General features: G+C 39.0%; 1 protein-coding gene across 1 annotated transcript in view; it reads left to right on the top strand.

The window, feature by feature from the left end:
• Positions 1 to 23975, top strand: part of vps50 (VPS50 EARP/GARPII complex subunit) — a 258290-nt gene that overhangs the window by 223044 nt on the left and 11271 nt on the right. Inside the window, exons 23-26 of the mRNA XM_063014101.1 lie at positions 5765 to 5913; positions 14365 to 14461; positions 15484 to 15642; positions 23825 to 23946. Of these exons, the coding sequence (XP_062870171.1) occupies positions 5765 to 5913; positions 14365 to 14461; positions 15484 to 15642; positions 23825 to 23946 (527 nt within the window). The remainder of the gene's footprint in view (positions 1 to 5764; positions 5914 to 14364; positions 14462 to 15483; positions 15643 to 23824; positions 23947 to 23975) is intronic.

Below are 23975 nucleotides of genomic sequence, written 5' to 3'. Positions count from 1 at the left end.
AGTACACCCCTTAGTGAAAGTTCCTGAAGTGTCAATATTTTGTGTGGCCACCATTATTTCCCAGAACTGCCTTAACTCTCCTGGGCATGGAGTTTACCAGAGCTTCACAGGTTGCCACTGGAATGCTTTTCCACTCCTCCATGACGACATCACGGAGCTGGCGGATATTCGAGACTTTGCGCTCCTCCACCTTCTGCTTGAGGATGCCCCAAAGATGTTCTATTGGGTTTAGGTCTGGAGACATGCTTGGCCAGTCCATCACCTTTACCCTCAGCCTCTTCAATAAAGCAGTGGTCGTCTTAGAGGTGTGTTTGGGGTCATTATCATGCTGGAACACTGCCCTGCGACCCAGTTTCCGGAGGGAGGGGATCATGCTCTGCTTCAGTATTTCACAGTACATATTGGAGTTCATGTGTCCTCAATGAAATGTAACTCCCCAACACCTGCTGCACTCATGCAGCCCCAGACCATGGCATTCCCACCACCATGCTTGACTGTAGGCATGACACACTTATCTTTGTACTCCTCACCTGATTGCCGCCACACATGCTTGAGACCATCTGAACCAAACAAATTAATCTTGGTCTCATCAGACCATAGGACATGGTTCCAGTAATCCATGTCCTTTGTTGACATGTCTTCAGCAAACTGTTTGCGGGCTTTCTTGTGTAGAGACTTCAGAAGAGGCTTCCTTCTGGGGTGACAGCCATGCAGACCAATTTGATGTAGTGTGCGGCGTATGGTCTGAGCACTGACAGGCTGACCCCCCACCTTTTCAATCTCTGCAGCAATGCTGACAGCACTCCTGCGCCTATCTTTCAAAGACAGCAGTTGGATGTGACGCTGAGCACGTGCACTCAGCTTCTTTGGACGACCAACGCGAGGTCTGTTCTGAGTGGACCCTGCTCTTTTAAAACGCTGGATGATCTTGGCCACTGTGCTGCAGCTCAGTTTCAGGGTGTTGGCAATCTTCTTGTAGCCTTGGCCATCTTCATGTAGCGCAACAATTCGTCTTTTAAGATCCTCAGAGAGTTCTTTGCCATGAGGTGCCATGTTGGAACTTGCAGTGACCAGTATGAGAGAGTGTGAGAGCTGTACTACTAAATTGAACACACCTGCTCCCTATGCACACCTGAGACCTAGTAACACTAACGAGTCACATGACATTTTGCAGGGAAAATGACAAGCAGTGCTCAATTTGGACATTTAGGGGTGTAATCTCTTAGGGGTGTACTCACTTTTGTTGCCGGTGGTTTAGACATTAATGGCTGTATATTGAGTTATTTTGAGGGAATAATAAATTTACACTGTTATATAAGCTGCACACAGACTACTTTTCATTGTGTCAAAGTGTCATTTTGTCAGTGTTGTCCCATGAAAAGATATACTTAAATATCTGCAGAAATGTGAGGGGTGTACTCATTTTTTTGATACACTGTATATTGGGTAGTGATTGCCTTAAAGCAAGAAGGTCCTGGGTTTTATTCCCAGGTGGAGCGATCTGAGTCCAATGTGTGGGCTTCTTCCAAGAGCTCTGGTCTTTTCCCACAGTCCAAAGTCACATAAGGTGAACTGGAGATAAAAAATTGCCTATGTTTGACATGAACTGAACTTGAACTGATGAATCTTATGTAACCAGTAACTACCTGTCCTTTCATTAATGTAAGCACAGTGTGTAAAACATGATGTTAAAATCCTAATAAACATGACATTACATGTCAGATTAGTAGTTTGGTCCAAGCAGATTCCACAGTTAGCTGAAGTCACTATCGAATGAGTGTGTAATCAGCTTGACAGGATAAATTCTCAGTAGCTTGTTATTGCTGTTGATAGTTAGACCCAATGACATTTAATTTCTACATGGCACATTCATTTCCCTTAGTACTGCTTGAAATATATTTAGTTGAATAACTAATTAGTGTTTTATTAGTTGATCAATATTTGTTGTTTGTCATTTTCACATGCTGACATACCTCTGAGTCGACACTTGAATGCTGATGATTTTTAGAGACAGAGCTGATGATTTAAGGACAGAGCTAATGGATTCCCTGGATGACTTCCATTAACGTTCTTTCATATAACACTTGTGCTATCCTCTTTGGGATAAAACAAATCGGAAATGACTGCATTTTTTCCCTCCAGTTTTGCAGTCCTGCATCTGTTTTTATTTTTATTTTCTGCAGTGCAGATAAGTTAAGTTTTTTCACAGAAAACACCTTGTGTTTTGAACCTTGTCTTTTGCCTGGTTCTGTTAGTCTCTAAGTGCCCCTGTAAATGCTTGATGGAGTTTTGATCAGACGACTGCTGAGAAAATACCATGACAGTCAGCACTCTTTAATCTTCATTGGGGTTTTTTCTGGGTTTTTTTTTTTTTTTTTTTTTACATATGAAAGAAGGAAAATGTGCCAAGCCTTATTTTTGTTAAAAGGACATGAAAGCTACGGCATCTGTTAAAAACCAACAGAAGTACTACTGTGCAGCTCAAGTTGTAGATCATTTTAATACTACTGATAAAGTAAATTGTGAAGTGAATGTCACAACATATAGTGCAGAGAACCCTTGTGTGTTAGTCTTAAGCTGTGTAGTCTCAAGTGCACAAATCCTATCCACCGTCCACCATCAAAAGCAACCACTGTGGGCTTGTGCTTCAGAATTGGACATCAGAGCAATAAAAAAGGTTTACTTGTCTGACTAATCCTGTTTTTTGAAGATAATGATGTATAATGCTTCACTAGCTCGGGACATCATCAAACACTAAACTACTATCAGGACAGACTCATGGAGCATGTTCCAGCATGTTCTATAAAGACTACATATCTGTTATTATTTAACACTTTTGTATATCACATATTACATATTTAATCTAAAATATTAACTGCTAGGATACTTCTTAAGTTTTTTATATGACATACTACATTTTTTTATTCTATTTATGTAATTACATAGTGTGTACAACATTACTTGTGTACTTTAATACTTTGTACTTTAATACTTTAATTCTTTTGCTTTAATGTACCTGGAGCTGCTGTAATTACTGACTTTCCCTATGGGATGAATAAAGTTATCTATCTATCTATCTATCTATCTATCTATCTATCTATCTATCTATCTATCTATCTATCTATCTATCTATCTATCTATCTATCTATCTATCTATCTATCTATTATCTATCATCCATCTATCTATCTATCTATCTATCTATCTATCTATCTATCTATCTATCATCCATCTATCTATCTCTCTATCTATCTATCTCTCTATCTATCAATCTATCAATCTATCTATATCTATCTATCTATCTATCTATCTATCTATCTATCTATCTATCTATCTATATATCTATCTATCATCTATCTATCTATCTATCTATCTATCATCTATCTATCTATCATCTATCTATCTATCATCTATCTATCTATCTATCTATCTATCTATCTATCTATCTATCTATCTATCTATCTATCTATCTATCTATCATCTATCTATCTATCATCTATCTATCATCTATCTATCTATCTATCTATCTATCTATCATCTATCTATCTATCATCTATCTATCATCTATCTATCTATCTATCTATCTATCTATCTATCTATCTATCTATCTATCTATATATCATCTATCTATCTATCTATAATGTGTTTTTTCAGGTATGTGTTGTTTGTTAATTTGCAAAAGAGATGCATCAAGATGCATTGTAAGAGGGTTCACTTAACGATGTACAGAAGTTTGGTGCACCTGCCTGTAGTATACTCTATATAAAACTAAATTTTTTATGATTAGCATATTTAATCATTATTAGATACTGTCATGTATAGGTGGACATAATACAATATCTAAAATGCATATCACTTTAAAGAATCACCATAAAAAAATAAAAAATAAAAAAAAATAAGCCCTGAAACCCACTTTGGTATTACGTCTAAATAATAATTCACAAGTTAATTGTAATGTGTGTGATAAGCTAGGTAACAGTCTGTATTATGCTGAAAAAGGCTTATTTTGTTTACACATTCTTCCTCTGCTAGGAAGAACACATTTTAAGGTCCGACCCCTTCCAGACTATTGTTATCATTTTCAGAATGAGAGTTTCTGAGAAGAGAAGAATTGTAACTCCCTTTCAATAAATGGGATTACGTCAATGCAGCACTCCAAAGTGTATTAAACTTTTAGCTAATTTCTGAGGCTGTTTGGATGAGAAGAGAAAACACTTTCCAGGAGTTATTACAGAGCATCTTTTGCTGTAATTAAAGGTGAAAATGCTTCTGGTTTTGTTTTTTTCTAGATTTTAATATGTTTTTTTAGAACAAATCGTATAATCAGTGTAATAATTTAAGTGGAAAGTTGAATCTTCGAAAAATGAAGGTGAATTTCAGAGTTCCCCCTTTGCTGTAATGACATCATGAACTCAAATCCACAAGTTTGGGCAAACTTTGATCATCCCAGCATGACAGGACAATATTAAAAAGAACATCTTGTAATGTTGCTCAATGCTTGGTTCTGTTTGTCTTTAAGTTCTCCTGTAAAAGCTTGATGGGATTTAGATCAGGCGACTGCAGAGAAAATACCATGTTATGCTGTTTAATTCATTGGTCCTTAAGTAGTTGTTGAAACTTTCTCCACAAAAGCATGTGGAAAGCCACATAGCCCCTATACCGTTACAGCTGCTGGCTGTTGAACTTTGTGTTGGTAACAGTTTATATATGGTCCTTTAAGAACATATGTCAGTATTAATGCTGTGTCATTTTAAATATCAAAGATCACAGGTGTTTGATTTTACTTTTTGACCATTCTCTCCATGCACAGAAATTGAATAATGGCATGGACAGCATAATTAAAAGTCCAATTTCCTAAAATCATGCATGACTGAACATTTCTAAACTTGTTGGGCAATTAATTTAGAGTTTTTCTCTAAGTGGACAACATTGACCCAGTTTTTGCTTTGAAACAACTGAGCTTTCCGAAAATACTTCTTGTATACCCAGTCATATTAGCATCAGCTGTATTAGATGTTTTAGAAAAGTAGAGATGGAACAAAATAAGAGTGAATATTCAGGTTGCAGTGTTTTAAAACATTACACAATGTATAATTATACAGATGAATTGGTAACACGTGAGTGGGTCATGACTGAGGATCTACCAAAAAGCTCAGCTGTTGCAAGCAATGATGGTTTGTTGCTTACCACTTTGTACAGAAATGAGAATTGTCAATCAGTTCAAAAAGAATTCCTCAAGATTGCAAATAATTAAGGTCATTTACCATCTACTGTACATAATAGTGAAAAGATTCAGGAAATCCTGATAAAATCTTAGTCCATGTAGGTCACAGGCGACAACCAAGCCCTCAGATGGCATTGTGTGAGAAACCATCATGCTACTGTGATAAATATAGTCACATTGGCTTGGGAGTACAAAACATTGGCACATAACACATCAAGAAATGCAACCTAAAACACTGTTATGCAAAAAGAAAGCCAGGCATTCTGTGCAGAAACACAAAGTTTTCTGTGCCAAAGACCAAATGGATTATCCGTACACTCTAATTTGTCATAAACGTATGTGATTTGAGCCACGGAAATGATCAGAGGTCGTGTCTAACCTGCTGTTTTATTAAGATAAATTTATTCAAGTACTGCAGAATTTTTTATTTATTTTTGAAGGTCTTTGTTATGTTTATTGATTTGTGTTTTTAACATTTTTGTTCTCTCTGAATAGCTTCAAGCGAAGCATTGACCTTTTCTCTGTGAAATGTTTGTGTGCAGGAGACAGGAGGGGAGAATGCAGGCTCCCATGGCCCCTCAGAGGAAAGAAAGGAGAAGGTACCCAGTCCTCATCTGAGTCAACTGGTGGTGCTAACCACTAGTGACACATTATATGGCCTGGCAGAGCGAGTAGTTGCCACCGAATCACTGTAAGTGGCCCATTTACTGCAGATCTGTAATGGTGTTGTTGCTATAAAGTGTGGGCTCTTAGTAACTTAAACATTTGTGAAATATAAATGCGCCCTTTTACAAATACAACTTTCCAATAGCAATCTAAAATGTACGCAGATAAAGCACCATGCACATAACTGGCGCCCAGGATATTCCGCTAGCACACCAGCGCCGAGATTCTGAACTCCTCGATTCAAAACTTAGCGTTGCCACCGGTCGGCTGGGCGCCATCTAGCCGGCATAATTGGCAGTGCCTGCAGCAGACATGTCTCTGCTAGGGCGGGATGACCGGATTATGTGGGTGGGGTCTTCAAACCCTGTGTAAGGACCCTGACTGGCAGATAGGGAGGTGCCTTTGCAGAATGCATGGGTGAAAAAGGGTTCCGGTAAGGGCTGCACGTGGGTCGGAGGAGACGTGAGCAGCAATATACCTCGACTGCAATCAGGGATCCCCCAGCAGCGGAAGACAAATTGACTACGCTAAATTGGGGAGAAAATGGGGGGAAATGCATAAATAAAATAGAAAAAAATCAGCATGCACATGTATATTTTGTAGAAGTCGTTGAGGTGTCTTGATCAAGCTGTTTTTTAGCTGCTTTTTAGTATTGTGGCACTGTATTTGTATAGTTGGGATGGTTGAGTGTGTGTTTGTTTTGTCTTTTTGTGTGTGGACACCTGATCATGATCTTGTCAGCCATTCTATTCCAAAACCCTGCCTGTTAATGTACAGGGGTTGGACAAAATAACTGAAACACCTGTCATTTTAGTGTGGGAGGTTTCATGGCTAAATTGGACCAGTCTGGTGGCCAATCTTCATTAATTGCACATTGCACCAGTAAGAGCAGAGTGTGAAGGTTCAATTAGCAGGGTAAGAGCACAGTTTTGCTCAAAATATTGCAATGCACACAACATTATGGGTGACATACCAGAGTTCAAAAGAGGACAAATTGTTGGTGCACGTCTTGCTGGCGCATCTGTGACCAAGACAGCAAGTCTTTGTGATGTATCAAGAGCCACGGTATCCAGGGTAATGTCAGCATACCACCAAGAAGGACAAACCACATCCAACAGGATTAACTGTGGACGCAAGAGGAAGCTGTCTGAAAGGGATGTTCGGGTGCTAACCCGGATTGTATTCAAAAAACATAAAACCACGGCTGCCCAAATCACGGCAGAATTAAATGTGCACCTCAACTCTCCTGTTTCCACCAGAACTGTCCGTCGGGAGCTCCACAGGGTCAATATACACGGCCGGGCTGCTATAGCCAAACCTTTGGTCACTCGTGCCAATGCCAAACGTCGGTTTCAATGGTGCAAGGAGCGCAAATCTTGGGCTGTGGACAATGTGAAACATGTATTGTTCTCTGATGAGTCCACCTTTACTGTTTTCCCCACATCCGGGAGAGTTACGGTGTGGAGAAGCCCCAAAGAAGCGTACCACCCAGACTGTTGCATGCCCAGAGTGAAGCATGGGGGTGGATCAGTGATGGTTTGGGCTGCCATATCATGGCATTCCCTTGGCCCAATACTTGTGCTAGATGGGCGCGTCACTGCCAAGGACTACCGAACCATTCTGGAGGACCATGTGCATCCAATGGCGGTGCCGTGTATCAGGATGACAATGCACCAATACACACAGCAAGACTGGTGAAAGATTGGTTTGATGAACATGAAAGTGAAGTTGAACATCTCCCATGGCCTGCACAGTCACCAGATCTAAATATTATTGAGCCACTTTGGGGTGTTTTGGAGAAGCGAGTCAGGAAAAGTTTTCCTCCACCAGCATCACGTTGTGACCTGGCCACTATCCTGCAAGAAGAATGGCTTGAAATCCCTCTGACCACTGTGCAGGACTTGTATATGTCATTTCCAAGACGAATTGACGCTGTATTGGCCGCAAAAGGTTGGCCCTACACCATACTAATAAATTATTGTGGTCTAAAACCAGGTGTTTCAGTTATTTTGTCCAACCCCTGTAGCTGTCAACTATATGTTTAAGTATTTGTGAGATAAAATACTGATGTTGAATTGTAGCATTAATTTAAAAATCTTTTTGTCCAGCAAGGTACGCACTGGGGTTCAGATCAGGGCTCTATGCAGCCCAATCAATTTATGACCCCTAGTCATGCTGGATTAAGAATGGGCTTTTATAAACTGTTGCCACAAAGTTAAAAGCATGTAATTCATTTTATAGCAATGGTGATGTATTGTAGGGGTGTGTACATACTTTTGTTTATGTCTGCTGGAATCTCCCCATGAGAAGCACTTGATCGGGGGGATTTACTAGAACTTTTAGTTGAATCACTTGAACTTTTATTTACCTAATAAAAGTACAAAAAAAACATTGTTAGTTTGTTCTGAGGGTACTATTGATGTGGAGGCTTATGCTGGTATCTTAGAGAGACATATGCTGCCGGCAAGACAACGTCTTCTCCCAGGACAGTTTCAGCAGAACAATGCCAGACTTTCTGCAGGAGTTACAACAACGTGACTTTGTTGACATACAGCATGAGTGCATGACTGACCTGCCTGCAGTACAGATCTTTGCAGTCTGGTTAAGCAGCTCAAGTCTTGTATACACCAAGAATAGCAAAAATTGCCACATGCATAATTGCAACAAGTAATACTTAAATTCCCAAAAACATTTACATTTTCAGCATTAAGCAGACGCTTTTATCCAAAGTGACTTACACAATGAGCAACTGAGGGTTAAGGGCCTTGCTCAGGGACCCAACAGTGGCAACTTGGTGGTGGCGGGGCTTGAACCGGCAACCTTCTGTTTACTAGTCCAGTACCTTAACCACTGAGCTATCACTGGCCAAAAAGCATAGTTAAAAGAAAAGGTGATGTGACCCAGTGGTAAACATGCCTCTATCCCAGCTGTTTTTGAGTGTGTTGCAGGTATCAATTTCTTCATTTGTTTATATTTAATAAATAGATTTAGGTTTCTCATTGAGAACTCTACCACACTGTACCACAAGTGTCTGTGCTCATTTGTTAAATGACAAACAAAATGTCAAGGTTTTTGGCCAAATTACAGCTTTTCACCTGTAGGCCATGCATTTCTCTCCAGAGTTAGTACAGCTAGCCAAGTTTATTTGATTTAAAAAGTTCAATCTTGCAGCTGCAGGTGACTTAACACGCGTTCTCACTAATCCAAATAAGCTAATAAATGAAGTGTTAAATTATTCTCACATTTCCATTTACTCCCAAATCCTCCTCTCTCTCTCTCTGTTTAGCTGCTGGTATAGCGAGACTCATTCACCCTCTCCTCCTGTCATGAAAACCAGAATCACTGAAGCTGAATAAGTAAAGACTTTTACTAACTTTAAGTCATAGTTCCAAGTCCAGAAATATGGCTGTCCAGGCTGCCAGATGGCACCCAGTTTGCGCCAGCTACGAAACCTGCATTCAGAAATCCAAACGGGACAAAAATGGCACAGAAGATAATCTGTGAATAAGCAGGAAACAGCTCATAAATAAATGCATTAAGAATTTTTTGGAGTATCTTCCTGCCTGTTCCCGATGGCCTGGCACTGGTGGTGACTGTGGTGATTTGCTAAGCCTGTAGGTTAAGCATGCACATGCTCAAAACATGCCATACTTAATAGTTTCATTACCACAGTGCCCATTTCAGGAAAGGTTAGCATCAGTACCATGCTCTTTCCTGCTTAATGGATTAATCAATGAAGGTCAGTAAACCTGTATAGAGATCAAGGTGGCAAAGATAAGGGCAGGAAATGGGCTGCTTATTACTGTGTAAACACTATATTGATTCCAGTGGCCTGATAAGGGGTATAATTATAATCCTTCACTCTATCTCATATCTTAGCCAAATAAACAAGATTGTTTTTCTGACCCCTTGTTTTCACTGGGTTTTACTGGGTTTTGCTGTGTAAACACTATATTTATTCCAGTGGCCTGATAAGGGGTATAATTATAATCCTTCACTCTATCTCATATCTTAGCCAAATAAACAAGATTGTTTTTCTGACCCCTTGTTTTCACTGGGTTTTTAAATCAAAATGAAAGCAGTGAAAAAAAGATGAATTTACAACTTAACTGAAATAGAGACTTCTTTTAATGAATTCTCACCACATAATCTGGATATACATATAAAATAATTTATATATTATTTTTGTATATTACATGCATGCACTTGACTTGTCTGTAGCTGGAAAATAACTATTTTGCTGAGCTTGTGTTTATAGAACTAAGTGGAAAGAAATAGCTAATCAATAAAATTGTGTTTTGATTTTATTCAGCCTTTTTTTTTTTTTTGCTGATACTGCTTTTACTAAGTTGAAGTCATACATTATACATACACTAATCAGCCATAACATTAAAACCACCTCCATGTTTCTACACTCACTGTCCATTTTATCAGCTCCACTTACCATATAGAAGCACTTTGTAGGTTTACAATTACTGGCTGTAGTCCATCTGTTTCTCTACATGCTTTGTTAGCCCCCTTTCATGCTGTTGTTCAATGGTCAGGACCACCACAGAGCAGGTATTATTTAGGTGGTGGGTCATTCTCAGCACTGCAGTGACCCTGACATGGTGGTGGTGTTTTTAGTGTATGTTGTGCTGGTATGAGTGGATCAGACACAGCAGTGCTGCTGGAGTTTTTAAATACCATGTCCACTCACTGTCCACTCTATTGGACACTCCTACCTAGTTGCTCCACCTTGTAGATGTAAAGTCAGAGACGATCGCTCATCTATTGCTGCTGTTTGAGTTGGTCATCTTCTAGACCTTCATCAGTGGTCACGGGACGCTGCCCACAGGGTGCAGTTGGCTGGATATTTTTGGTTGGTGGTCTATTCTCAGTCCAGCAGTGACAGTGAGGTGTCACACACTAACACACCACTTCCATGTCATAGTCACTGCAGTGCTGAGAATGATCCACCACCTAAATAATACCTACTCTGTGGTGGTCCTGTGGGGGTCCTGACCATTGAAGAACAGGGTAAAAGCAGGCTAAAAAGCATGCAGAGAAACAGATGGATTACAGTCAGTAACTGTAGAACTGCAAAGTGCTTCGATGGGGTAAGTGGAGCTGATAAAATGGACAGCGAGTGTAGAAACAAGAAGCTGGTTTTAATGTTATGGCTGATCAGTGTATATCCTAAAGGTGATTTCATTTGTGATTATGGCTAGCCCCTGACTTATTTTTTTACACATTTTACATCATAGCAAACATAAATAAATAGCAGCTTACAGACATACTGCCTCTAATACATATTCTCATGAATAATTACCAATGCAGTGATGTAGCGATGTAACTGCCAGTAAATCATTTTGTCATTTACCAGCAGGGATCATTAGAGTGCACCTATCTGTGAAAATTTGTTTATTGAAGCTTACTTTTTTGGACTGAAAGGCTTAATTGACAGCCACAATTAAGATTGCATTACAAGTTAATAATCCATATGTGCTGTGTTTTGTTATGCTGGTTGTTTGCTAGTTTGTAGTAATTATTATTATTATTCTAAAGAATCCTGTCCACTGCTTTACAATTCTTTGAAACCTGTAAATGGTATGTGATGTTAATAAGTTCATGGTGAGATGTCCACATACATGTGGCCATATGTGTACTATAAAGTGCAGATGCAGTAGGTGGAGATTGATGCTGGGTATTCCATTATTAACGTTCATGATTGCAGTGCTCAGTGTATTCAGGTTGAGAGATTTTCCTCAGTGTAATAAGGTGATTGGGTGCAGGTTGTTTCAGATCAGCAGGGACTGTGTGTGCGCTACATTTGCTCTGTGTATATATAATTTCAGCTCGACAGCCGTTCATTTACAGCTACTCTTGCTGACAAGTTCAGAGCATGATCTGAATTGTTGCTGACTTTTATGCCAAACACATCAACATTTACTGACCTTACATCCGCCTGTGGAAAGCTCAATGCGAGAGATAAAAATTGAGATGTGAAGCTATCTGATGAATGTCTTAAAATCCACAGTTGTTTTCCTCAGACTAATCGAGTGGCGGTACTGCTACTGAATATAAATTACTGCACAGGTCTCAAAAATTCTAAATCTGTACAGGCAGGCTGTACCAACGACTAATTCAAGTATGAAGTGTCATTTCTTGTAATGTATAATGTTGAATTGTTACAGTCTGACATTGTAGTATAAACATATTGCATATGAACTATTACCATAGTTGCCTAATCAGTTTTGACATTAATAGTATTAAATTTTGATGTTGGTAAAGTGGCAAATACCCTGCATTCTTTCTACATTATTTAAGAGTGCATTTTTGTGAATAAATTACCCAACATTTACAGAGAAAGGACATAATAAAAGAATCAGAATAAAAGAAACATAATAAAAGAAGGACATAAAACAATCATCTCATATAAAACAAGGTTAACTTTGTAGTCGGTTCCAAAAAAATCCAAATAAAAGGGTTTTAAAACAGCAGGGCATCTATCACAATATCTAAAAAAGAATCAAGGTGTCATATACAAAACATGGAAAATTATATTAGCAATGACAAACTGTGGTTAAAAGTTAAAGCTGGCATTTTACAATAGATTATGAACTATAGAATGCCTTTATTTCTCATACATACAGATACAGGTGTACAGTACAATGGAATTCTTTCTTCGCATATCCCAGCTTGTTTGAAAGTTGGGGTTAGAGCGCAGAGTCAGCCATTGTACGGCACCCCTGGAGCAGAGAGGGCCCAACAGTGGCTGCGTGGCAGAGCTGGGATTTGAACTCTCAACCTTTCAGTTGATAGCTCATAGCCCTACCCATTAGGCTGTCCCGAACTACTCAAGTTCTTTATAACAGGGCTGCCATTCAGAAAACTTGTGTCAATGGCTAGTGCACAAAGACACACAACTTTATTTAAGGAGCATAAAACCTCCTAAACAATAATAAATAAATAAAAGTTTGAGTCAACCATTGTTTTTCCCAAATATTGACAGTTTTTTGTTTAGTAAAGCCAAAGGATGACTTTAACCCACAATGTCTTATACCAGTTGTTAAAAGAGGTTCGGGTCTGCCCTATGATCCTAACAGTCCTTTCAGATGTTGTTCCCATAGACCCTATGGCTAAAAAAGTATGTGGACACTTGCCTCAATACCGTGTCTAAGGCAGTGGTTCCCAACCACCGGGCCGTGGACCGGTACCGGTCCGTGGGTCATTTATTACTGGCTTGCACTGAAAAAATAGAGATCACTACATCAGCAATAAAAACACTTTTTTACAGGTGTTATTGTCTCCAATCACCCCTAGGTGGGAGCAGCATCTCGTTGCAGCGAAAAAAGCTCATTTGTGTGTAGTACAGTTGTTCTATTTTAAATCCCCCCGCCCCGTGAAATTATATCTTATATAAAATTGGTCGGTGGCAAAAAAGGTTGAGGACCGCTGGTCTAAGGGCAGCTGGAAAATCTGTGATTTAAAGAAGTCAAACAAATAGACAAGATCAGCGACTAGCAACTAATAATCCAGCTTTTGTATTATCAAACTGTGTAATACAGCTTGATTACACAAAAGGTTGAATTAATAAAAAATAAAAAAAAGACTTCAGAATACAGAATGACTTCACTACAGTGTAATTATACAGGAACACCCAGATACTACACACACATAAAAGTTCTCAATTCCATTAAATGTAGTTTATTTGATGTCAGCACACTGCTATAAACTCAGCTTTCCTGTTCTGTGAGGTTCTATTTAGCATATTTTGCTCTGTGCTAAATTTCAATCCAAAAGCTCATTTAAAGTACATGCTTTAATTTTCTTTCTTTTATATTATTACATGTTTTACCAGTCAGAAAATCAATGGGAGTGAATGTAATTGATATGTTCTAGCACTGTAAAGATACCCTCAAAGATTACTTTGATTTCTGGAAATAGACATTTTGAATCTATAGTGATAGATGTAAACTTGTTTGCAAATAATTAAAATACATAGTTGAGCTGTGCTTGTGGAATTACATGCTTTTCTCTTGTTTCATTAATTTCTTCATTTGTGTTCATAGCGTTTCTGGATGGATACAATTGTTTTAAATATATCTTGCATTAAACAGTGCTTTTTATGAGCCTGGTTGGTACATAGTTGTTCAGACGTGACCTTTATAAAATGTATTTTATTATTTCTAGGAATAGATTTACTAGACAACCAAAAATTACTAAACAAATGTAAGATTCACTCCTTTCGCCTTTTCTACAGTCCACCTAATCAACCACCTGTTGATATGTCACAGGAGAGAAGATTTAGTTGCTACTAAAAAACGTTAAGAAATTCGTTTTAAAAGGGTACTGAGTGTGCCTGTTTGTCCAGTGGTGCTTGGCTGGTAAAATGGCTCTTGAGTATGCACGACCCCTGCTGTTAGAGCTATGGGGAGCTTCTGAATGGCACATTTAGTGGCTTTTAGTGACATGACCCTGCTTCCCCCTGCAGAGTGTTCCTGGCCGAACAGTTTGAGCTTCTTCAGCCTCATCTGGACACCATGATGCCCCCAGCCAAGAAGCCCTTCCTCCAGCAGTTCTACTCACAGGTCAGCCACTTTCCACTTCTTTTTATGGACCTGCCCTTTACTGTCTCTCATCAAAAACCTTTTCCCTCTGTGGTGCTGGATTAGAGCCAGAGGTGCTGCTTCACCGCCTGGTGAAAGGGCTTGTTACCAGCCCTTGTGCTTTAAATTGGCAGTAGTGATTTCATTCTTAGTACTCATTGTTGAAGACAGTTTAAGTAAAGCTCTTGAAGACAAATCTCAGCAGAGCCACTGACCTGGTCACAATTGGTCGTGTTTGAGGTGTGAAGGGTCAACGGGTTCTCTTCCTTCTGCTGCTGTGATATGTGATTTCTGGGACTGGTCTAGGCAGCTGCACATTGGAAAGGGGTGGGAGGTCACATGGAGCTTAGTGTGGCTCTTTGTAAAGTTGTAGCCTGGACTAGTAATCAGAAGGTCACTGGTTCAAGCTTCACCACTGCCAGGTTGCTGCTGTTGGGCTCTTTAGCAAGACCCTTAACCCTCACAGTACTGTAAGTTGCTTTGGATAAAGGCGTCTGCTAAATGCTGAAAATGTTAACAATACCGCTCTGTGTGGAACCCAACACTGGCAGGTAATAAGAGGTGGCCACGGAGGTGGTGATCCGACTCTTCATGATTAGATCCAGGGTTGTGCAAGCAGCAGCAGCAGATTCACAATCAGGAATTGGAAATGACTGCATTTGGAGAAAAGGGTGTATGTGTCTTTATATGCATATATGAAATAATTGTGCCATAATTCATACATTTCAACTTGAAGTGCAAATTAACATTTACTGACTCCTAAATTAGGCCATTTTAAGCACAGTTAACAGCCCACAATTCTTTGCCAGTAAGTGATTAATTACTTTCTCCTTTATAAACACTACACACTATAAACACAGCACTTCAGTCTGTGAATCATAAGCTTAGTCCTAATTTCACAGTCAGTGGTGATTCCTAATGGAACATCTCTTCACTCATTCAGTCCTGGGTGGTGTGTAGTTCCTGTTGTGAAATAATCCTCTGAACTTTGTGTTCTCCTGCAGACTGTTTCCACGGCCAGCGAACTACGCAAGCCCACTTACTGGATAGTGGCGGCCAAAGCCATTGATTATGAGCAGATGCTGCTGCTGATGGCTGGAGTGAAATGGGACATTAAAGAGATAATGTCACAGCACAATGTCTATGTGGATGTCCTTTTAAAGGTAATTTGTTGTGAGGTGCTAAATAGGCTTTATGTGGGGTGATAAGTACACTGTGTTATTTCTCACAGCCGGAACCGACATCTTCATTTCAGGCACAAGCAGAGGGGTCACTGAGAGGTTCAAGGCACTTTGATAAGGAATTTGTTGGTTGCCCTGCATGATAGACAAGTAAACTCATGTACAATTGAAGCCTAAAATTGACAATTAGTTTAAGGTGTTGGTCATCATTAATCATTAATTCAGGCATGTAAAAAGTTCTCAAATGTCATATAACTTTGTGGCATGGCTGAATAATGCCATGTTAATTATTATGAATGACTGACTGCTGATTTTCCTTTTTACAGATAATGTTTGGTTAATAACACGCACTGAAACATAAATAGAAGAACCAGGTTAACCCATCAGATGCACTGTTAGAATGAAGAATGAAGGATACCTTTACTTGTCATATATACATATACAGTACAACCAAATTCTTTCTTCTGCATATCCCAGCTTGTATGGAAGCTGGGGTCAAAGCGCAGGGTCAGCTATTGTACAGCGTCCCTGAAGCAGACAGGATTAAGGGCCTTGCTCAAGGACCCAACAGTGGCTGCAAAGCAGAACCTGAAATGGAACTGGCAGTGTTCCTACTGATAGCCCAAAGCCTCTCACTAGGCTACCACTGTCCCTATAGACTAGTGCAATATAGACTATACAGCATGTTCCTATAGACTAATGCAAGACTACTTTTTTAAGATTTGCTATAGTAAACTGCTCCAGTTTAGCTTTAGATGTAGATGTAGCGTAAATTAGCCTCTACGTTCTTTGGTGCCTCTGCCCCTGACTTGTATATGAATTGTATGTTTCATTTTTTTGTTCTTGTATATGTCCTGCAAGCTTTGAACACCTGGATTTGAGCGGTTTATCCAATTCTTTATTCTTTAGGGCAGATTCTCTCAGGCTTTGTCAGGTTGGATCACAAGTATCTGTGAAAGGACATTGAACATGGAGAGAAGTGAAGATGGCAGTTAATAATAATAATATACAGGGGTTGGACAAAATAACTGAAACACCTGGTTTTAGACCACAATAATTTATTAGTATGGTGTAGGGCCTCCTTTTGCGGCCAATACAGCGTCAATTCGTCTTGGAAATGACATATACAAGTCCTGCACAGTGGTCAGAGGGATTTTAAGCCATTCTTCTTGCAGGATAGTGGCCAGGTCACTACGTGATGCTGGTGGAGGAAAACGTTTCCTGACTCGCTTCTCCAAAACACCCCAAAGTGGCTCAATAATATTTAGATCTGGTGACTGTGCAGGCCATGGGAGATGTTCAACTTCACTTTCATGTTCATCAAACCAATCTTTCACCAGTCTTGCTGTGTGTATGGGTGCATTGTCATCCTGATACACGGCACCGCCTTCAGGATACAATGTTTGAACCATTGGATGCACATGGTCCTCCAGAATGGTTCGGTAGTCCTTGGCAGTGACGCGCCCATCTAGCACAAGTATTGGGCCAAGGGAATGCCATGATATGGCAGCCCAAACCATCACTGATCCACCCCCATGCGTCACTCTGGGCATGCAACAGTCTGGGTGGTACGCTTCTTTGGGGCTTCTCCACACCGTAACTCTCCCGGATGTGGGGAAAACAGTAAAGGTGGACTCATCAGAGAACAATACATGTTTCACATTGTCCACAGCCCAAGATTTGCGCTCCTTGCACCATTGAAACCGACGTTTGGCATTGGCACGAGTGACCAAAGGTTTGGCTATAGCAGCCCGGCCGTGTATATTGACCCTGTGGAGCTCCCGACGGACAGTTCTGGTGGAAACAGGAGAGTTGAGGTGCACATTTAATTCTGCCGTGATTTGGGCAGCCGTGGTTTTATGTTTTTTGGATACAATCCGGGTTAGCACCCGAACATCCCTTTCAGACAGCTTCCTCTTGCGTCCACAGTTAATCCTGTTGGATGTGGTTTGTCCTTCTTGGTGGTATGCTGACATTACCCTGGATACCGTGGCTCTTGATACATCACAAAGACTTGCTGTCTTGGTCACAGATGCGCCAGCAAGACGTGCACCAACAATTTGTCCTCTTTTGAACTCTGGTATGTCACCCATAATGTTGTGTGCATTGCAATATTTTGAGCAAAACTGTGTTCTTACCCTGCTAATTGAACCTTCACACTCTGCTCTTACTGGTGCAATGTGCAATTAATGAAGATTGGCCACCAGACTGGTCCAATTTAGCCATGAAACCTCCCACACTAAAATGACAGGTGTTTCAGTTATTTTGTCCAACCCCTGTGTATATATATATATATATATATAGATAGATAGATAGATAGATAGATAGATAGATAGATAGATAGATAGATAGATAGATAGATAGATAGATAGATAGATAGATAGATACTTTATTGATCCCGAAGGAAATTAAAGCATTAAAACATTATAGTTATATAGCACTTAAATATGCGTATAGTTTTTTAAAACAGAACAATGAAGGTCATGCGCACAGAAAACTTAAAAATGTGAAAGAACTTGGTAGAGGGCTGATCTCAAGTTAAGGGCAATTAAATGTGGAGATAAAGTTGAACATGTGGGGGATGTGGTGGAATAGTGAGTAATCCAGCAGAGGAAATATTAAGTAGGGAGTTACAATGGTCCAGGCATCTGAAAATGAATGCATGGATCAATCTTAAAATTATCAACTTTAGTTTAAACTTTTTTTTTTTTACCTCTCATTTGAACATCTAGGATATCAGTTATTTAAAAAGATCAGAATAATTTTAATAGCAAAGATTTGAGAGGATTTACAGAGTTGACTCCTGTCTCTGGCCCAGGAGTGCCTTTGTTTTCTCAGTGATGGGAATTTTAATTTCATTTATCAACCCGAATAAATTTTGCATAGTGAGGCAGGGTGTCATTTGCATGGATGTGTCATATATTAGGATTTAAAATCTCTTACAGCAGATAGGCTTTTACAATTCAGTTATGTAAATAGAACATTTTTACCTGGATCCCTTAAAGTCTCCTAGATCCCTAAATATATTTAATCGTATCAGTGAGCAAATTTACATAAATTCTTAGTCATACTGCGTAGGTTCTGCTGCAGACTCTGGAAGTTTTTACAGGAGATTGCTTCTGATGCTAACTTATTGCTTGTCTTGGTTTAACTTCTTATCAACATCTACTCTTTGTAATAGCTGCACTGATGCAGTTTTATTAACAGTATGAAAACTATATGATTGTATACAATATTCTATAATGACCCTTCATACCATTGTGCTTATCAACAAAAAGCTTATATCTCAGTTAAAGGTGTGTGTTTTGTGGCTTGCTTGTTTCAATACAGCACTTGGCTACCATGGTTCATGCCACCTTAACATCATGTGGGAGAATTCAGGGATAGAACAAATTCATTACTTCAGTTTAAAAACATTCACACATTATTTTATATGCAAGTGTCTGTTTAACATTAGCCAGCTGCTCAACAGTCCAGGGTCACTGTTGTCGTATATTGCGCATTATAATGTGCACTGTGTTTTCAATGCAAGACAAGTCTATACTGCAGGCAGGCCAGTCTAGCACCAACACTTTTACTTTAAAGTCAGGCTGTTGAAACGTGTAGAATGTGGCTTTGTCTTGCTTAAACAATCAGAGACACCCCATAGCATTATACTGCTGCCATCGTGTTTCACCATTTTCTCATGGTTACAGGGTACTTTACAAGCTGTTTACTACGGTATACCTTTTACTCAGCAGTGGCTTCCGTCTTGCCACTCTTATTTATGGAGTTCTGCTTAGTTGGTTGTCCGTTCAACAGGTTCTTCTTTATCTGCACACTACTTTTGGAGTTCGGTGTAAATTGGGGGTCCTTACAGACTCAACTGTTTGCCTTTCCAAACTATATCCAGTCAATTCAAATGGCAAAAGGTGGAGTTCAGTTGAGTTCTAGACGCATCTTAAGGGTAATTAAAGCAAACAGGATGCATAGACCACAACTGTGAGTTGTACAACAAAAGGATACAAAGAATTATTATTATGATTTATGATTATTGGTGATTTACTACAAATTAATGAATAAAAATAGCATATATATGCATTTAAAATTTAATTCACAAGACATTAAAGTGTGCAAAAAGTCAGGGGATCTAAATATTTTCTAAATCCACTGTATTAACTTGCAAACTTGCGTGAACTGTGTTTACTGGCCCTTGACATACAGAGTTTTTTTTTTCATTTTCTTATATTGTTATGGACTGTAGATGGTGAAATTCCAATAGTCCCCGCATTCCTGCATTGATGTTTCTATTCTATTGGACTATTTGCTTGTATACAACTAAGGCTTTTATTCTTGCTCTGTTTACCCACCCATAACAATATTACCTGTGGAAAGTTCTAAAACATATTTCTTTTAATCAATCCACCAGCCTCCCTTGTTCCCAATTTTTTTGAAATGTGTTGCACACATCAAATTGGGGAATATTGTATGTTTAGGAAAATCTATGACGTTAATACGTTAAAACAAGTATTCCCTTGTTGTGCTTTTCTAATTAAATGCCTGTAAAAGACAGGTTACAATAAGGTTAGTGTTCTGTTTTCCTTTTTTTTAATTTGAGGTTGTGTAATATGAGCATTTCTTCCTAATCTTAATTGGGAAGTAAAATTTTAACAGAAATTTTAACTTCATTAGAGTTTTCATTAAAGTAAAACCCATGATCCCATTCTAATTGCATGTTAGCTGTATTATTGCCCTTCACACCATTTATATGATCTTTATAAATGGTGGACTTTCTTATTTTTTTCATTGGTTTCAAGCTTTGAGACAGCTTTGTTGTTGAGTATTTCCAGTTTAACACAGCAGATTTAAAATCCAGCTCTGCCTGATTAGGTGTTATTTTTAGTTGCGAGTGGTCACTTAATAGCAGGATTGGCACTGCATCATCTCACCTTTGTACATCTGGACCTGAGTGCATGTACATAATAATTGGATAGCTGCAAGAAATACATTTAGAGGTAACATGCTCTGTCATGTCACTACACCATCATTAACCATCACTTTGCAATGGTTTGATGCACAGATGAATCAGCTTCCTCTAACGCCCTCTTTCTTGTGTTGACTAACCCCTGATAATGTAATCAAGATTGTATTGTTGTCAATCTGGTTTATTCTTGGACTTTCTCATTTTCCTTCCACAAATCCTGTCATAACACTGCCTTCAATGTTGTGATGTCGGTACCACATCACATGCCCAAAGTAACATAACTTGCGGGACCTAATGGGGATCAGTAACTTCTTGTAAGCTTGCTAATTGGTCATTATTTTCCTTCATGAGATTTTCAGCAATTTTCTGATGCACTTGTTCTCAAAAGCCTGAATGCATCTTTCTTCCTCTTTCTTCAGTGTCCAGGCTTTACATTCATGTGTGGCCACTGACCAGACTTTCATCAATTGTAGCATGGTGATGGTTAATTTAACCAATACCCCCATACTCATTGCCATTCTTGACTTCACTTTACCAGAACATTGTGCAGTAGTTGATACTCTACTATCCAAATGTAAGAAGAGTCCACTTGCTCCAAGCTTTATTTTTTTACATGCAGACATGATTGGCTGTAAGTGTTTTTGGGGTGTTTAAGGCCCCACAATGGATTGGTGTCCTGTCTGGGTTGTGTTACTGCAGTGTTCTCAGTGATTTCAGGTAAACTGAATCGACTGAAATCCCTGAATAGGATAAAGCATTTTGATCTAAAATCCAGCTGGCTTAATCAGATTTCCTGACACCACAGTGGAATTGTAGTCCAATGTAACTGCAGAAATCTGTTTATGATCACTGTGCAATGTGAATGCACTTACTGTTTTCAATTAAATGGATCATATAAATCATAACAAATATTTCTGGAAAATATAAATAAACCTTTTTGGATCTCACCCTCAGCATAACCAAAAGCACAACTCCACCAAAACTGCAAAGCCCCGTCTCTTTAACACCCCATCCACTCCCTGTGGAAGCAGTGAAAAACACTTCAATATACCACATAACTTATTTCTGCATAAATTTATTAAGTAGGTCTGATCTGATCTGAGGTCCCTAGCTAAGGTTTGGGTGGGGGCAATACCATAACCAGTACACTGCTGTGGGTGCCGTTGGATTTTGAGTCTGCTCGGTGATGTTTCTCCAAGCTTTACGGTCCATGGCAAGTGTTTAAGCTTGGTTGAGAGTGTGCCGAAGGTTTGTTAGATCTAATTCAAATACATTTTCAGTTTTTGGTCCATAATTAACTTTCCACCAGCGTCCTGGGACCATAGTGCTTGCGCATCGGCTGCCCTGGATGCAGTAGCATTTGATGCTGTTGAGTTTAATTCACAATGATAATCCATACGGTTTCATGACTAGTTTCCCCAGTTTCCTGGTTCTCCTTCCTCCTTTTGCAGCCGGGCTTAGGACCATCCTTGGTGGAGTTTATTATGTAGGTAAACCTTTTTGTTCAAATTCTTCTAATAACAATCTACATTACATTGCTTTACCTACAGTAAGGCTTATGGGCGACACGGTGGCTAAGTGGGTAGTACTGTTGCCTCACAGCAAGAAGTGTCCCGTGTTCTTGTGGGTTTCCTCCGGGTGCTCCGGTTTCCTCCCACAGTCCAAAGACATGCAAGTGAGGTGAATTGGGGACACTAAATTGTCCAAGACTGTTCGATATAAGCTTGTGAACTGATGAACGTTGTGTAATGAGTAACTACTGTTGCTGTCATGAACCAAAGTGTAAAACATGACATTAAAATCCTAATGAACAAACAAACAGTAAGGCTTATAGAAAACAAAGAAGACAATTTTAAACAGCCTGGTGACCATTAGGATATGGCTTGCAATTCATTTAAACAAACTAAGCATCTTGGGATGTAACTAATTTGAAAACAAGACCACATTTTGCCAGTTGCCTTATCGAACAGTAGAGCTCCAACCATTTTTTATGTCCTAACTGTATTTTCAACACAATTATCAGCCTGTTGCTGTACAAACTGTTAAAATCACCTAATGAAACCTAACAATGCATTTTATTGTAATAACGTGTGTAAAACAACAACTTGTCTTCCTGTCTTGCTTCACCTGCATTATTTACAAATACAGAACAAGAAAACAGAACATGTAGTTCCTGGCATCCCCTAAGTCATGCGTCGATCTATCTAATATGATACAGACCTTTTTTTTTCTTTTGCCTTTTTTCATATATGAAAAATGGTCCATCTGTATCAACACTCCATTCTGAGTAAATGATTTACTATGCACTGCTTTGTACAGTTGTGTTTTCTAGGAAGCCTCAGAATTTGTCAGATTTTCAGTCTTTCAAACTGCATAATTTCATAATTAACAGCATTAAGAATAGTAACAACTGCAATAATAGTGTATTTGTTTGTCATATATATATTTAGTAATGTAGTATGTTATTTGGGATGCAGTCATAAGCAACTGATGTGTGAAAACACCCAGAATTAACCACTTACTATTGCTTATTTATTTTAAAGAATATCGTTTATATGTGATTGATTGACTTATTATTGGGTATTTAATGTGTGTTCTATTAAAAGTTTATCTATAGTAAACATTTTTGTTTAAGATAACAAGACATACATTTGATGCAGTGTTGTGCAAACACATAGCTAAGCTTCAGGTCAATCTGCAATATGTGTTTTCTTTTGTTATACAAAGGTCAATTGTTAGGCAAGGATAAGATTCTAACTTGATTCTCAGTGCACAATTAAAATAATGTTAAAAAAGGTTAAAAGCTTTTGTGCTGTATATTTTGTGTATACAATTGGGATATTTATGTACATTTTGCGTATAAAAATAGTAGAATACAAAGCCCTATATGGATTCCGATCTTGTCTCTTGATATAGTCGTTCGCATTGATAGCTTCATTATGTATTATGTATTCAATGTTTCTTGCATGTCAGTAAGCTTCATACATTTTTTTGTACATGTGACTTTTTTCTAATATCCGAACATGATTCATTTTTACCACCTTCTCTAAATCCATCTGCTCAAGCCAGATGTTATGACTCTCTGATGGTCAGAAGTTATACCGCCTTCAGCACATATTGAAGCCACAAAGTAGAATAACTGTCCAATAAATGTTGCAATGATTAACTTTTGGCTGGACATTTTGCATCTTCTTTTTCCAGGAGTTTGATGAGTTCAATAAAAGACTCAGTGACGTCTCCAGACAAGTGCGGATCCCACTTCCTGTGTCTAACGTCTTATGGGAGCACTGCATTCGTCTGGCCAACCGGACACTGGTGGAGGGGTGAGTAACTGCTCTACAATGCTAGCAGA

The sequence above is a fragment of the Trichomycterus rosablanca genome, chromosome 2 (assembly GCF_030014385.1).
Source record: "Trichomycterus rosablanca isolate fTriRos1 chromosome 2, fTriRos1.hap1, whole genome shotgun sequence".
NCBI lineage: Eukaryota > Metazoa > Chordata > Actinopteri > Siluriformes > Trichomycteridae > Trichomycterus > Trichomycterus rosablanca.
This window is presented reverse-complemented; position numbering and strand designations above follow the sequence as displayed.